The sequence below is a fragment of the Oryctolagus cuniculus genome, chromosome 4 (genome assembly GCF_964237555.1).
Source record: "Oryctolagus cuniculus chromosome 4, mOryCun1.1, whole genome shotgun sequence".
Lineage (NCBI taxonomy): Eukaryota > Metazoa > Chordata > Mammalia > Lagomorpha > Leporidae > Oryctolagus > Oryctolagus cuniculus.
In genome coordinates this window covers 168,579,233-168,595,341 of record NC_091435.1, presented here as the reverse complement: position 1 = coordinate 168,595,341, position 16,109 = coordinate 168,579,233, and the positions used below count along the sequence as shown (strand labels likewise).

Sequence of the window (16,109 nt, the reverse complement as noted above, 5' to 3'; positions counted from 1 at the left end):
TGTTCCATCTTCCGTTCTGGGGAAAATGCAGAGAACCAAGAGGAAATCGGCTTCTTTCCTTGGATTTGGGATTGAGTAGAAAGCAAAATAGGTACAAAATTGGCTCCGAATGCTCACCACGGGCTGTGTTGAATTCAGGGTCCTGAGAGGTCCAGGACACACCCAGAACTCAATCGGGCTTTGAAAGTCAGCTTAGGGGCTGGCGCTGTGGCACAGCAGGTAAAGCCACTGCCTGCAATGCTGGCATCCCCTATGGGCGCTGGTTTGTATCCTGCCTGCTCCACTTCCGATCCAGCTCCCTGCTAATGGCCTGGGAAAAGCAGCAGCAGGTGGCCTAAGTTCAGTCCTCTGCCACCCACGTGGGAGACCCGGAAGAAGCTCCTGGCTTCAGCCTGGCCCAGCGCAGGTTGTTGTGGCCATCCGGGAAGTGAACCAGCAGATGGAAGACCTGTGTCTCTCTCTCTCTGTAACTCTGACATTCAGAGTAAATTTAAAAAGGCTTGGCGCTCTGGTATTAGGGGCCTAGGAACCTATTGTTGCATTGGCAATAAGCACCAAAGGGAAGAGCAGGCAAGTGTTAAACATAGCAAACCCATGTGTGTGCTCCAAAAATACGAAACAGGCGCCAGCCGCGAGGAAGGCAGTGACCAAGAGCTTCTGAGGTGCGGGTCAAATACAGCATTTTCCAGACTCTCCTCACTGACGCACAGGTTTGTAAGGTTCCTCAGCTCGCTATGGCTGTCGCCCTCCAGGAGCCAGGGATAGGGTCCAGAGGCCTTAGCTGGATTGACACCCGCAGCTTGCGACGGTCATTTGTGGGCTGTATCCCCCTGGTCCTGTGGGAGTCTGTGTGTGGCTCGGGCATGTTGACAATGGCATGCTTTAGTTCTTTTTTTCATGAAGCATTTTGAAACATGAGTAGGAGAGCCCCGTGGAGCTTCGCACGTTTGTGCCCGAGCGTTTGGGAAGGAGATGATAACCTGAGTTATCAAGGTGGGTGCGCTTCTGAGATGAGTTATTGATTTTAAGAAGAGCAAATTTACTCCTTGAAAAGGTTCTGTCTTGGAATTGTGCTGGACTTCTCATCTCCATGGCCTGCTTGCCCCACTGCAGGAGACGAGACAGAAGTTGAAAAGGGAAACGGGGCTCCTTTTGCGCATGCTAGGAGAGATCATTTATGGCATTCTGTGGCCTGCGCTCACCTTTTGTTCTGTGACTCATTTCTGGAAGAAAATCTCTTCTGGGTTCACGATATTGAGACCGCAGAAATAGACAGCCATTTCATGACTCACTCCAGGGAAGCAGTAATAAAACACCATGGAAATATGCAAATTTTATGCAAATAGCCATGTATTACCTGAGTATGGCCGGGAGGCAGAAGCTTACGGGAACCCATTGTTCTCCTGGGCTCATCTCTGAGTGCACCAGGCTTCTGTGACGCAGGGCGTTCTGGCTTGCCTGCAATGTCTGCAATTCCTCATTCAGAAGCTGATCTCTTTGACCTTAACCTGGGTTCTCTGTGCCCTGCTCCGTCTCCCCTCAGCCTCGCTGTCCATCTTGTTTGCAGGCGCCAGGTGGACTTCCACGCCAGGGCCTCTGCACCTGCTGAGCGGCTATAGAGAGTGCCCCTCCCAGCACATGTAGCTCGCTCCTTTGCTTCGTGCAAGTCCTGAATCCAGTGTCGCCTTTTCTGGTCACCTGTCTAACACTGGAAGGCCTTGCCAGCTGTTTCTTCCTCTGCTTGATATTGTAATCTCTAAACCCCTCTGCATTGTACCTCTCTCGGTGGAAAGCGCTGTTTCCATGAGGATGGAGAGACTGCCTTGGGCATCTGTCGTGTTAGCTGGAGCGCTGCCTGGCACGGCGATGGGGCTTCCATACTCCACGAATCTCGGCGTAACATGTGTTGGTGATGGTGTGGCAGGTCACGTTTTGGACACTTTATGTCCAAGTGTGGGAGGTCTTTTCCAGACTCCACTGTCTTCTTGGAAACCGAGAGCAGACCCCTGCGAATCTGTATTTCCTGAATCGGGCTTTCAGAGAAGAGACGGTGTTTAATCACTGGTTCTAGCTGCAGTGGGGAAAGGCACTGCTCTCCGAGGTACTGATTGCATTCCTGGCACCTGCAAGGGGCAGCCTGTGTCAGGCCCACAGAGTGGCCGGTGGCTGGTGGCATGCGGTCCGTGGCCTGGCGGGGCTCTCTCCAGGGGGGCGGTGAAGGACTCAGTACATACGCAGTACTGAGTGCTGTGCTCTGTGTTTTATCTCTGACAGCTGGAGGTTTACCGTCCTTCAGACATTGCTCCTGTTATGAGTCTCTGAATAAAAGGCATTTTAGAAATTTGAAGTTGAATTGGTATAGTAGGTAAGCCTCTGCTGATGGTGCTGGCATCCCATATGGGCACTGTTTCGCCTCCTGGCTGCTCCTCTTCCCATCCAAACCCCTGCTGTGGCCTGGGAAAGCAGTGGGAGATGGGCGAAGTGCTTGGGCCCCTGTACCCTCATGGGAGACCTGGATGAAGCTCCTGGCTTCGGATTGGCGCAGCCCTGGCCATTGCGGCCATTTGGGGAGTGAACCAGCAGATGGAAGACCGCTCTCTCTCTTTATCTCTCTCTGTGTGAAACTCTAGCTCTCAAATCTTTAAAAAACAAACAAACAAACAAACAAACAAAAAAACCTGAAGTGTTAGCTCCTTGTGCTTGGCCCCAGCGAGGTTGTTGACCTGAGATTTGGTGAGCCACGTGGGGCTCTGATACTACCGTGGAATGTTTCTCCAACACGTAACTCGGTGATGGGGCGGGGCTGGCCCTCTGGATCTTAATTGAAGGCAGCCGAGTGACTCGCCTCCACGGAGGCCATGTACCTGTGTCCTGATCCCCTCCCCAAGGCCCCACCTGCTCCCAGCATCACCTTGAGGTTAGGAGTTTGTTGTAGGAGAGGCTGGGCCGGGCAGTGTTTGTATATGAGTGTGTGTGTGCTCCTTGTGGCTCTGTTCATATCTGGATTTGGTGGGGTGAGTCCTTGTTTTCCTCTCTCAGAATGAATTTGGCTCTTCACAAAGCTTTGGTCCATTTAAGCTTACAATAAATTTATGGGATTGTTCAAGAAGCCCCCTCCCCGCACAGGTGTTTTTTATAAGCAGGATCATAAAATAGTGTGGGAAGAATGATATCTTCATGGTAAGTGGTCCCATTCATTCACCCAGTGCAATTATTTCCATTTTTCTCAGTTCTTCATGGGTTTCTTTTTATAGATTTAAGCTTTTTTCTCGACAAAGGTCTTGTGTGCGCCTTATGAGTTGATAAGCTCCGTTCTTGATTTATTGCTGTTGCGAGTCGCACCTTGTTGTCACTGACAGCTTCTGCCCGGTTATTGTTGATGCGAACGCGGGGCCGCCGTTGACTTCTCTAGACGCGTCCTGGATCTGCCGGCATCGCCGCACTCACGTTCGTTTTCCTTTCTGCACGACGGTGACCTGCACAGCCAGTGCCACTCCTGTGTGCCTTTCCTTCCGCCTTGTCTCCCTTCACCTTGCCGTATCGTGTTGGCTCGGGACCCCAATAATCAGTGATGTTAGACTCCTCTCCTTGTTCCTAACACTAAAGCAAATTTGCTGTATTAAATGCAATTGCTCTAGGTTTTTGCCATGTAACCTAATTCAGTACATTTCTCGCTTTCAGATTCTTTTCTGTAAAATGACAGTTCAGCATAAAATGCTTTGTGCCACGTTATACACAACATATATAAAGTCAAATTCTTTGGGGGATCTTCAAGAGAATGTAGCATAATTGCCCTGCTTTCAAGACAGTGTTGTGTGTGTGTTTGAGTTTTGGGTAAAAAGAATGGTAATACAACACTCCAGTTTTCCTTTATGTCAAGTACTTTGAACATCTGTGTGTCAGACACTATTTTACAGACTTAGATTATTTATTAGAGGGGGTGGGAGGAATCTTCTCCGGGTTCCCTTTCCGAATGCTGGGGCGGGGCTGGGCCAGGCCAAAGCCAGGAATCAGAAATTTCATCTGGGTCTCCCACGTACATGGCTTGAAGTTCAAGTCCTTGGGCCATCAGGTGCAGCAGCAGGAAGCTGGATTGGAAGAGAGGTGGGACCTGTCCCAGGCACTCCGGAAAGGCACATGGACGTGGCAAGCGGTGGCTGCAGCGCAGAGCCTGCTGCTGGATGCTGGGTCAGATGCCTGGGTCCTTGTGTAGTAAAGAAGGGCCAGCCACAGCTCTCTGCTGTGGCCCGGGAGCGCAGTGGAGGATGGCCCAAGTGCTTGGGCCCTGCACCTGCAGGGGAGACCAGGAGAAGCACCTGGCTCCCGCCATGGGATCAGCGTGGTGTGCTGGCCATGGCGGCCATTGGAGGGTGAACTAACGGCAAAGGAAGAACTTTCTCTCTCTCGCTCTCTCTCACTGTCCACTCTGCCTATCAAAAAACAAAAAAAAAGGGGGGGGTGGCGGGCAGCCAGCTGCGGGGTTGAATCCCGAGTTGTTATTTCCAGTTGAGTCTGGAGTGAGACTTGTAATTTAGGCCTTACTTTTGAATGGTTCATTTACCTATTAGGAGCTGTGGGTTTTGGATCTGAAAGAGGAAAAAGCTAAGCTAGCATCATGATTTTCTAGCTCTGAGATTTTATGGTTGCAAAGTCTGAAAGTAGATGGAATCGGGCTTAGTCAGCAGGAGGAGAGTTTTTCGGGCTTTCGGAATAAAACACATGTAAGCAGTCATGGTGCTTGGGGGTAGCGAGGGCCCGAGCAAATGGTCTGGGTGGGAGATGCAGAGCTGGGACTGTAGTAGGGTTCAGCGTCACGCTGCTGTTTGTGGGTGGGTGTAGAGGGAGCGGAGAGACAGTGTGGTGTGTGACACGGGGCCAGAGGTGCAAGACCAATGCTTCCCGGGCAGTTGGGGCCTTCAAGCCTTCCCTGGACAGATGCTAGGGAGATGCGAGCAGTTGGATTAGCTGAGAGAGGAGAGTCAGCAGGATTTATTTGGGGGAATGAGGCTGAAAATAATATGAGAAAAGGAGAGCTAAAAATGTCAAGTCTTCTCTCCCTCTGTTTTACAGGAAATGGAAGTACATGCGTTTGCTTACAGTGATTTTTTTTTTTCCCTGCGGAGACTTGGCATTTGCCTGTGTAATCATGAATTCCAGACAGTATGTTTAGGAGCAGGCGAGCGGCTGCCTGTCTGCTGGAACCACTATTTTTCCTTCTACACCAGCTTGCATGCCTTTGTGTGCGTGTGCATTTTAAGAGTTGGTGAAAATGTTTAAGCTATGTGCAAAGATTAGCAAATGACAGAAGAAATTCACCAGGCTTGGTAACTTGAAATTTGGATTTTTTGTGTGTGTGTGGGGTGGAAACAGGAACTTGCTAGAGTAGAGACAGCCAAAATGATTTTGAAAAGTTAATCATGGAAATGAACTTGGAAAATGTCCTAGTTTTAAAAATCTTATTTCTACTGTAGGTCTGTTTTAAGGTTGAGATAACAGAAAATTAAGAAATAAAAACAAAAATCAGGGCAAGGAGGTCAGTGTGCAATTATTAAGCAAAAATAGTAGATGGATCCATTTAAAAAACTCATATTTTATTCAGATGTTGACTTACAAGAAACTGAAATTCTGAATAATTTTAAGGCCCTCAAGGTATTATTTTAGAAACTTATGCTTTTCCTTTTTTGTTCATGGTATATTTACTTCTGGAAGAAAAAGAATAAACTTTTAGCTTTCACACATTCACAGAGAAATGGCATGTTAATTCTTTCCACAGGAAAAGAAATAAAATAAAATAAAATGGCTTTATTTGCTTACATTTGTTCTTCAAAATACATAGCCAGACTGGTTTAATTTTTTGGGCCTCCTTTAGGCTATTTTCTTCTGAAATACAGCTACTTTTCTCCTCCCTTGCTGTGAAAGAATTCAAGAAATTGAGGACAATATGCTTCAAATTAAATGTCATTTGAATGCTATTGGAATCAGCTGACTCTCAAAAACATTCCCCTTCAGAAAATTTTCCAACAGTGAAAGTGGATGCCACAAATGTGTACTTAAGATATTTATGCCCCTTACTCCCGTTTATGCTGTTGATTCCAGCTCAACCATTAGAACTGTTGATAGGTGTGTTAACAGGATTTTTGGGTGCGGGCATTTGGCTTAGTTGGTTGGGACGTTTGTGTCTCCTATTGGAGTGCAGGGCTTGGACGCCCGGCTCTGGCTCCTGACTCCCGCTTCCTGCTGTTCCAGACCCTGGGAGGCAGCGGTGATGGCTCAAGTCACTGGGCTCCTGCCAGCCACGGGAGAACCAGACTGAGCCCCCCAGCCCAGCCCCAGCCACTGTGGGCATTTGGAGGGCGAAGCCAGCAGGGCGAGCTCTCTCCCTTGTTATCTCTCTGCCTCTCAAAGAGATTTTAAAAAAGAGGAGGAAGAAATTTTTGGAACCAGCTAATGTTCCTTTGTATTTGGGGCTTTATATTTTTTTTCCAGATACTCCTGGAAAATGGCTGTTTCTTATTTAAGCAAAATGTTTACTGTAGCCATATGTCATGGGCGCTTTGTGAGGTCACCTTTTCAAATGTACTTTTTTTTTGCCCCTAAGAGGCCAGTACTTTCTTAGTCATTAAAATGATTAACTCATTGTTATTTTATTAGGTTAAGGACACAGGTGCTTAGGACCCTGTGGACTGGAGCAGCCTGGAGGTTCACATGTTCGGCTGTTCAACAGACATTCCCCCACAGTGGTACTTGAAGGCTGCATTTTGTTCACTTGTTAATGCTGATACTGTTGCATGCTGCTTGTGGCACAGGTTTTTTTTTTTTTTTTTTTTTTAAACTATTTTATCTGAGAGGCAGAGTTCCAGAGAGGAGGAGAGACAGAGTGGTCTTCCATTCACTGGTTTACTCTCCAAATAGCTGCAATGACCTGGAGTTGGGCCAGACCAAAGCCATGAGCCAGAAGCTTCTTCCGGGTCTCCCACATGGGCGCAAGGGCCCAAGCACTTGGGCCATCTTCCACTGCTTTCCCAGGCCATCAGCAGAGATTTGGATCAGAAGTGGAGCAGCCGGGACTAGAACCAGCCCCATATGGGATGCCGGCCCTGCAGGCAGAGGCTCATCCTGCTGCACCACGGCACTGGCCCCCTTGGGCACATGCCCATGCTCATTTCCCCCTCCGGCTTCCTAGTGCAGGAGGTGGTATTAAATGTTAGAGATGAACATGGCCACATTCCTGTACTGGGTCATGCAGATGGCAGTCTGGGGCTGTGTGCTCATACCCTCTCCCCACGCCGTCATGTCAGACCAGAGAGCTTTTCTAGACACTGCTGCTTCCTCTAAATCTTATTTATTGGAGAGGCAGAGAGAGACGGGTGGGATGGAGACCTCCCGTTTGCTGGTTCACTCCCTCAAAGCCTGCAGCAGTAGAGCTGAGCTAGGCTGAAGCCAGGAGCCGGGAACTCTGTGCAGGTCTGCCACGTGGGTGACAGGGAAGCAGCTACTTCGGCCATCGCCGCTGCCTCCCAGGGACACAACAGCAGGAAGCTGGAATTGCAAATGGAGCCAGCACTGTAGCCCCAGTGCCCTGAAATGGGCTGGGGGCGTCCCAACTGCCGTGTGGCTCACCCGTCCCCCAAGCCTTCTTAGACTGGACTTTGTCTCCTAGGCTCGTGGTCCGAGTCCCTTGGTTGGACGTAGTCTTGCTAGACTCTCCTCCCTCCTTCTGAGCCTTCCTTGCCTTCACGTAGCTGGTAGCTACAAACTGTGTGTTCTGTCCCCAGTTTGTGACCTTGGGAGCAGTCGCAGCCCCGTGAGGAGCGCTAAGGGCAAGATGAGGAGGTCTGTGGGCTTGTGCGGCGTGCCAGGGCAGGTGCATCTGGCGGCTCTTCGTCCTACCTGCCCCCACACTCTGAGTTGCTGTCACCCCATCTGCAGGCAGGCGTGACTGAGGGAGGGGACGTGCAGGGCAGCCGGTGGGTGCTGGTGACAGCGTGTGGGGCGATTCTCTGAAGGGGGGGGGGGGTGCAGAGACTGTCACTCTTGACTCAGAATCTTCCAGATGGCACACTTGGCATCGCGCGTCGCTCCCGTCGAAGTAAATATTTGGAACAAAACCCTGCCATGTTGTTCCACAGACTCTGTTAATATTTTATTTTGAATGAGTAGCAAGGGTGCGTTTCTATGACATCCAAGCATGATTTTGCAACAAAACCTGGAGGTTCCAGACAGGCTTCCTTGTGGAAAGACAGCCCTCTCTTTCCCCGGGGCGTGGAGCATCTCTGGTTTTCTCCCCCTATCTCATTACCTGTGGGGCTTTCCAAGAGGGAGACGGCTCTCATTTACCCTGAGACGAGACACAGGTGTGAATTAAACTGAGAGACTCCCACAGTTAATGAGAAATTAAAGGTTTTTCGATTCAAATTTACTGCCCGTGAATTCCGATGACAGCCATTAAGTGATGATCCTGGGGTCAGACTGCCACAGCAGAATCATTTGGTTGCTGGGGGAATTTCTTGATTAATTACCGTTCGTGGAGATCCTGGCAAAGGCGTCTACTCCCAGCTCTGTCATCTGTGATTTCCGAGGGAATATCACATTATACTTTGGGCTGTATTGCTACTTTGAGGACCAGTACTGCTTAGGAGTCTCCCCAGCAAAGCCGCCTCCCACGGAGATGGGCACGTCCTGGTCTCTTCCCTCCTCCTATCTTTGCACTGTCTTACCACGTTGTCACCTCCTGGTACCGGGCTGTGCTTTTCCGCCTTGTATTTGTGTCTGTGTGTCTTATGTCTCCAGCAGTATCGTAACCATCTAGGGCTGTGGTGGGGAAACTTTTTGTTTTTTTCCATCAAGGGCCATTTGGATATTTATAACACCCTTTGCAGGCCATACACAATGATCAGCTTCAACATTAGCCTGCTGTACCCTGACTTTTGAGCGCTGCCTGTGGTTGCCATTGGCAGGGCATGAGCACATGGTATTGCTGGCCTGCAGGCTGGTACACCCCACCCCGATCCAGGGGGACAGACTGATTGGTCCAGCTCTTATTTTTCCTAGACGTGATGTAGATGGTCTCCTGGGCGCACAGTGGGTCTTCGGATATCTGGCAGTTGAACCTTAGAAACCGGCATGATCGCAGCATTTCTTTAACCGCCTTTTCTTGAGCTGAAGCGAAGCTTCGGAACGACCGGGATACAAGTTTTAGGCAGCGTTGGAAGTTGTTGAATACGTAATACGTTCGCGTGGTTGAAGATAAGACTAAGAACAGCCATCCAGTACAACCTGTCCCTGCTGTTCGGCAAATAAGCAACCGCGCTAAGTGGTTTCAGTGTGCCCTTCTGGAGTGGTGTTGTATTTTAAGTAAATTATGAGCAAATTATGGTGCAAGCTCTTTCATTCTGTCTTTTTTTTTTTTTAAGATTTACTTATTATTTGAAGGTCAGAGTTACACAGAGAGGAGAGGCAGAGAGAGAGAGAGAGAGAGAGATAGAGACAGAGAGAGACAGAGATCTTCCATCCAGTGGTTCACTCCCCAGTTGGCCACAATGGCTGGAGCTGGATGGGAAGTGGAGCAGCTGGGTTTCGAACCGGTGCCCCTATGGGATGCTGGTGCTTCTGGCCAGGGTGTTAACCCGCTGCGCCACAGCGCCGGCCCCTCATTCTGTCTTTTGACATGGAACTCTGCATGCTCTACCACAAATCCACACCTAACTTTTTTTTTTTTTTTTAAGATTTATTTACTGGAAAGGCACAATTACAGAAAGAGAGGAAGAGACAGAGAGGTTTGGTCTGCTGGTTCATTCCCCAAATGGCTACAACAGTCGGAGCTGGGCTGGTCTGAAGCCAAGAGCTTCATTTGAGTCTCCCACATGAGCTCAGGGGCTCAAGGACTTGGGCCATCTTCTACTGCTTTCCCAGGCCATAGCAGAGAGCTGGATTGGAAGTGGTGCAGCTGGGATTCGAACCGGCACTCACATGGGATGCCGGCACTGCAGGCTGCAGCTTTACCTGCTATGCCACAGCACCAGCTCCCCTAGCAAACCTTTCTCCCCCAACTTGATAGCTTAGAATTTTCCAGATGAGTTCATGGAGGCCTTCCTCTTGGTTCTCTGACTGAGTCATGTTGCCTTATAGGGGACAGTGATGCATTCCCCCACTCCCCATTCCTCACAGGTGGGCATTCAGTTGTTTCCATCCTTGGTCGTTAAACAGATGCTGTGGTGACTGGCAGGGACTGTGGCCTCTGCTGGGTGCAGGTGCGTCTAGCAGATGTGTCACAGACGGCGGACCGCTGGAGTGTGGGGAATTGGGTCTGTAACAGTGACAGGTCTGCCGCATTACCCTCCCCTACGGCAGGAGTTTTGCCACCTTTTACTCCCCCCTCCCCCCTTCTATGGTGCTCTCGACATCGAGTGCTTGGGGGATTTTGCCAATGTGATGGGTGAAAGTGGTTGTTTAGGTGGAGTAGGGGTTTACGGTTCGCTTAGGAGCATAGCTGAGCTTTTTTTCATGTGGCTGAAGGGCCACGTGTCCGTCCTTCTCTTGAGCTCTCTGGTTACATCTCCCCCCACCTTAATAACTTATAAATTTCTGAGTGTGTTTTTCCTAGCTTGTCATTTGCCTTCGGTGCCACGGTGGTCAGTGGGTCAGTTTGTTTTCCTTGTAGAAGTTTTGAGTTTTTAGGTAATCAAATGTATTGAAGCTTTGCTTTTCTTCTGGACCTTTGGATTTTGAAACTCTGGGTCTTCGCTACCCAGTGGCTACAAGCTTTCTTTTGTGTGGCCTTTGTTCGGCTCTTGCATCTGCGATCTGAGAATTGAGTCTTTGTTGCTCAGGTACAGTTGTCCCAAGACCATTTAGCGGGAAGTGAGTCTCTCCCTTGTTGATCGGATTCTATGTTAATAGGGGTTGAAATGCCGGCCCGGGAAGGATAACTTAGCTCGCTCGTTCCCTCAGCAAGCTTGTGCCCAGCCCTCAATAAATGCAGCGATTGCTATGTGCCAGGTATCAGGGTACAGAGATGAGAGTGAAAGGATCTCCCGGGGGAGCCCTGGACAGTAAATCTGACCTCAGGCAGTGGAATGAGAACGCCAGGCGGGTGCTTCCCCCGATAGCATCAGAGGGTGGGCAGAGGGTCGCCGGGGGAGGGGAGGGGCATCCTAGCAAGGACAGTGGGGAGTCTCGAGTCAGGCCATGGTGTGTGTGTGTGTGTGGGGGGGTTTGAAGGGCTGCTCATGCTGCTAAGGTAGAATGGAGACACGGCCCAAGAGAACAGCTACTGGGAATCGTCTTTGTCTAGCAGGGATCTGGGATTTGGGCACGTGGCGATGTTGCAAGCTGCCCCGTGCCTTCATCCCTCACAGCGGAGGGTGGGGAAGGAGGAGAGGTCCCCAGCCCAGAGAAGCCAGCACTTAGTCGTGTTCTGCAGGTCAGCTGTTGAGTTTGACCCCTGTTGCTTATTCTAGAGTACTCCAAGCTCCCGAAGCCGAAGTCTCACTTTGCTCCCCCACGGAACACCCAATTCTTCGTCTCCCTGTAGCCAGAGACACCTCAGTCTGGGGGCCCCCGGTGTTGTCACAATCACGCATCACAAGTCGCCTGCAGCCGCCCGGAGAACCAAGAGTCAGTACCCCGGCCAGCTCCACGAAGTCAGAGAGGTAGGCCTGCTCTGCGCCCCCACCCAGTTCCCCCGGGAGTCGGGGGCTGTGCCTGCTGGGCCGCTGAGCCCTCTTGTGCCCACCTTCTTGGTTTACCAAGAGAGGGGGGACCGGCAGCAAACCTCCTGGCCGCCCAGCGGGATGCTCCCTCCCTGTTTGAAAATGGTGCCTGTTTCTCAGGTTAAGCTGGGAGGTTTTGTCGGGAGGTCTCTGTCGGGCTCAGCAGGCAGAGAGGGCGTGCCCACAGAAACACGGGTATCGGTGGGGGCACCGTCTATCCGTGAGAGCCTCCGCACTCAGGGCAAAGACGCCACCGTGTAAGATAACGGGGAATCAGGATGTGCCTCAGGAGTGGGAAACCCAGGAGCTGTTGGATCCAAGGCCAATTTCCCCTCTGTCCCACCCTGGTTTATGTGTTTGGTGGAGGGTTCGCCCCCTGCCTCCCATCAGAGTCTCCCTGCACGGCAGGTGATGGGCAGTGAAGAGGAAGTTGGGCTTTTGTAGTCTGTTGCCAAGGAGCAAGTGTTTTTAGCAGCCCCCAGCCTCATCTGCATGTGTACAGTGGAAACAAGACCGCTTTGCCAGCTGACAGCATGTCCTGGAGAGCCCTTTAACTGTGCTGTGTAAGAATGACATAAGGTCGCTTTTTGTTTATGTGCTAGGCAGTGAGACAGATGCAGGAGTTGGGGGAGAGCATGCGAGCGAGATGGATGGACCCCATATGCTGGTTCATTCTGAAAATGGGAGCAAAGCCTTGGCTGAATCAGGAGTCAGGAACTTGGTCCAGATCTGTCATGCAGGTTGTAGGAACCCAGTCCGTTGAGCCATCACTGCTGTTATCCAGGACCTATGCTGGCAGGGAGCTGGAGTCAGGAGCCGGAGCTGGGAGTTGAAACCAGGTCGTCGACTGTAGAACACAGGGATCTTAACTTCTAGGCCAATCACCTGCCCTGTTCTTACCTTGATAGCACTGGGAAGCCGTCATTTTGGGTCTCTGAGATCGTTACATTACTGTGCACATCAACCCTTGTCACTGTTGCCGAGGGCAGGTGGCACTGGTCTGGCTGCCTGAGTTCTGTGGGGTGCTGGGGTCTGGAGGCTGACTGTGGACAGACTGACTTGGTGTCCTCCGAGATAGGACAAAGGGCTCTTCCTCTCTGTCACACAGATGTGTGGGGCTCTCGGGCTGGCGGCTGGCATCCGGTTTCACTTCCCGAGTGTTGCAGCCTGCGTGTGCTCTGTCGGCTGTCTCTTGGTCTGCTCCTGGATGCACATGAAACACATTTTTATTGTTAGGTTTTTTTTTCCTGTACATACTTTGAATTGTGTGTTCAAGAAAAGGTATGGATTCAGGATTCTGTGTTAATTCTCAGGTAGGATGCATTCCTCAAAATAGTAACCTTGATGTACAAAAAAAAGTAGCTTTCATTTGATTTTCTTTCATGGGTTGAAATTGGTGACAATGTATCTTCTTGTTTTTCATGTCACCCTTTCATAACCCTCTATTATGGAAACATTTTAAAAAATACCCAAAATAGAATAGTATAAAGTAACCCGGTACCTATCACCCAACTTCAACAATTTCACCTTTGTGTTGTTCTGGCCTCATGTTTTAAAAAGTCTTTAACAGTTTGAGAAGACCAAGTGATGGGATTTTCCTCTGCTGGTTCACTCTCTGATTGCCCGTAACACTGGGAGCAGGCCGGGGCTGGAGCCAGGGCTGGAGCCCGGAGCCCAGTGACTAAAGCCATTCCTCCTGCCTCTGAGCCTGCATTCGCAGGAAGCTGGAATCAGGAGCCAGAGTGGGGATGCGAACCGAGGGCATCTTCACTGCTGGGCTGGAAGTTGGCGCCCTTGTGTGAGCCTTGGGGTTTTCCTGCACCAGTCTTCTTTCTTGCTAGAATGTTTTAAAGAAATGATACACACAGCATCATTTTATTACTGCCAGCCAATGCCTTGTCAGTCTTCGTTCAACAGGGACTTTTTATAAAACCTAACTACAAGGCTGTCATTCAGCTTTTATGAAGACCTCATTGCAGATTATTTTACAAGTCCTTTGAGGCTGTTGTCTTAAACAAAGGCAGTGGACAGTTAAAGGTATTTCTAGAATTCTTTTTATTACAGTGCATCTTCTTAGACTTATTGCTCTAGGTGATTAGAGGCCTGAATACTTGCATTTTGTGAGCAAGCGCCTAAACCAAAGATGAGTTAACTTTACTTGATTTTTTTTAGTAGCATTTGATTCTTAAGACATCAAAATTTTAGGAATAAAAGTATGCTTGTGTATATGTACATAAATGTTTAATATATAGAGTATATAATGCAAGCATATATTGTAAAAAGTATAAAGAAAAAATTGCGGGGCTGGCGCTGTGGCACAACGGGTGAAAGCCACTGCCTGCAGTGCCGGCATCCATATGGGCACCGGTTCGAGTCCCGGCTGCTCCTCTTCTGATCCAGTGCTCTGCTATGGCTTGGAAAAGCAGCAGGAGATGACCCAAGTCCTTGGAGCCCTGCACCCACGTGGGAGACCTGGAGGAGGCTCCTGGCTCCTGGCCTCGGATCGGCACAGCTCCGCCCATTGCGGCCATCTGGGGAGTGAACCAGTTGAGAAGACCTCTCTCTCTGTCTCTATCTCTCTCTGTAACTCTTTCAAATAAATAAAATAAATCTTTATAAAAAAGAAATTGCTGTATTCTATGCTTCTACAGATAACCATTGTTAACCTTTCAATGAATTGTTTCTATTTGGTCTGAAAAGTTATCTGTAGACTCTGATCTTAACTTTGTGATTATATATGCTGCTTTTTTCTTAATTATTTCATTTTTGTTTTCTATCAAGGAAAGTCTCATCATAGGAGAAATAGGGAAAATACCACCATAGCCATTTGAATTTGGCTTGTGTACACCTGGCTGACATGGTATCTCTTGAGATAGTTGTTCTTGTATATCTGACATTTCTTGCTAAAAATTAAATTTTTAGGGGCTGGCGCTGTGGCATAGTGGTTAAAGCTACCGCCCGCAGTGCTGGCATCCCTTATGGGTGCCAGTTTGAGTCCTGGGTGCACAACTTCTGATCCAGCTCTCTGCTAGGGTCTGGGAAAGTAGCAGCAGATGGCCCAAGTCTTTAGGCCCCTGCAGCTGCATGGGAGACCCAGAGAAAGCTCTTGGCTCCTGACTTCGGATTGGCACAGCTCCAGCTGCTGCAGCCATTTGGGGAGAACCAGTGGATGGAAGACACGCACACACTCTCTCTCTCTCTTTCTCTCTCTCTGCCTCTGCCTTTCAAATAACTCTTTAAAAAGTTAAAATTTTAAAGTATTTATTTGAAAGAAATAGAGGGAGAGACAGATCTTCCATCTGCTGGTTCTCTCCCCAGATAGCCACAATGGCCAGAGCTGGGCCAGGCTGAAGCCAAAAGCCAGGAGCTTCTTCTGAGTCTCTCATGTGGGTGGCAGGAGCCCAAACACATAGGCCACCTTTGCTTGCTTTTCCCAGGCATGTTAGCAGGAGCTGGATCAGAAGAGGACCAGTGGAACGTAAGCTGGCATATGGGATGCCATTGTTGCCAGCAGTGGCTCAGCACAGTAAACTACAAGGCTGGCCCCTAAAAAATTAACTTGAAGTGAGACTGTCGAGATGGGAGTTGAGAGAATTTTGGGTGCCAAGCCCCTCTCGGAGGAGTGGCACATCTCGGTTGTTAGCTATTACGTCCACTTCACTCCCATTTGTGGAAGGGTGGCTGTTCTGTGACGTCACCCATTTTATGATGTGGATAGGGACACCTTGGGAAATATGTGAGCAATTGCCACTCATGCCAGAAAGTTCTGCAGGTATTAATTTCAGAGTACAGCGGTCTCTGCCTTTAGATCCCTCTGTATTAATCTGTAAAATAACCAGAAGAAAATGGAAGAGTATTTTTATCCCAGCTGTGCAGGGAAGATAAAATTCTGGCCACTGAAGCACTGGAGAAAATCATTGCGCACAAGACAGATGTGCCTGGATATGAGAAGAATAAAAGAAAAATAGCCCAGCCAAAGGCAATAGAATAAATATTAAATGGGATGCCACAGCATGGGGAAAATAATGGGACAATTTAAAAGATTAAGTGGTGATCATCCGAAGTAGAGAGACTTGAGACACCAAAGGTCAGAGCCCGAAGTCCCGGCAGGAGGGGGTGAGCGAGGGGACTTGAGACAGGGTGATGTCCTGGGGAACAGGGGTGTTGTTGCCAGGGGTGCCGGAGAGGAGGAGGAGGAGCGTGTCATCCATGAAGGAATCAGAATTGGGGATAGCGCACTGGTTGGGGTGTTTGGAGTTGTTGGGAGTAGGGCATATTTTGCTTTCGGTGTGATCTGAAATGTACAATAAAACCTAAACATACAACAGAACTCGTGTTTGCTGCTGACCCATCGGCTCCCTGTTGGGAACAGTCTCCTGGGAGAAAGGAGCCGTGGAA

The 16,109-nt window shown here is 49.5% G+C and overlaps 1 protein-coding gene across 3 annotated transcripts in view; it reads left to right on the top strand.

Annotated features, from left to right (window-relative positions):
* Nucleotides 1-16,109, top strand: part of OSBPL10 (oxysterol binding protein like 10) — a 300,684-nt gene that overhangs the window by 142,634 nt on the left and 141,941 nt on the right. For 2 of the 3 annotated variants that reach the window (XM_051858914.2, XM_002716244.5), the window contains exon 4: nucleotides 11,460-11,651. The exons of the other annotated variant lie outside the window; for it this stretch is intronic. In XM_051858914.2, coding sequence (XP_051714874.2) covers nucleotides 11,460-11,651 — 192 coding nt within the window. The remainder of the gene's footprint in view (nucleotides 1-11,459; nucleotides 11,652-16,109) is intronic. 3 annotated transcript variants of the gene reach the window in all.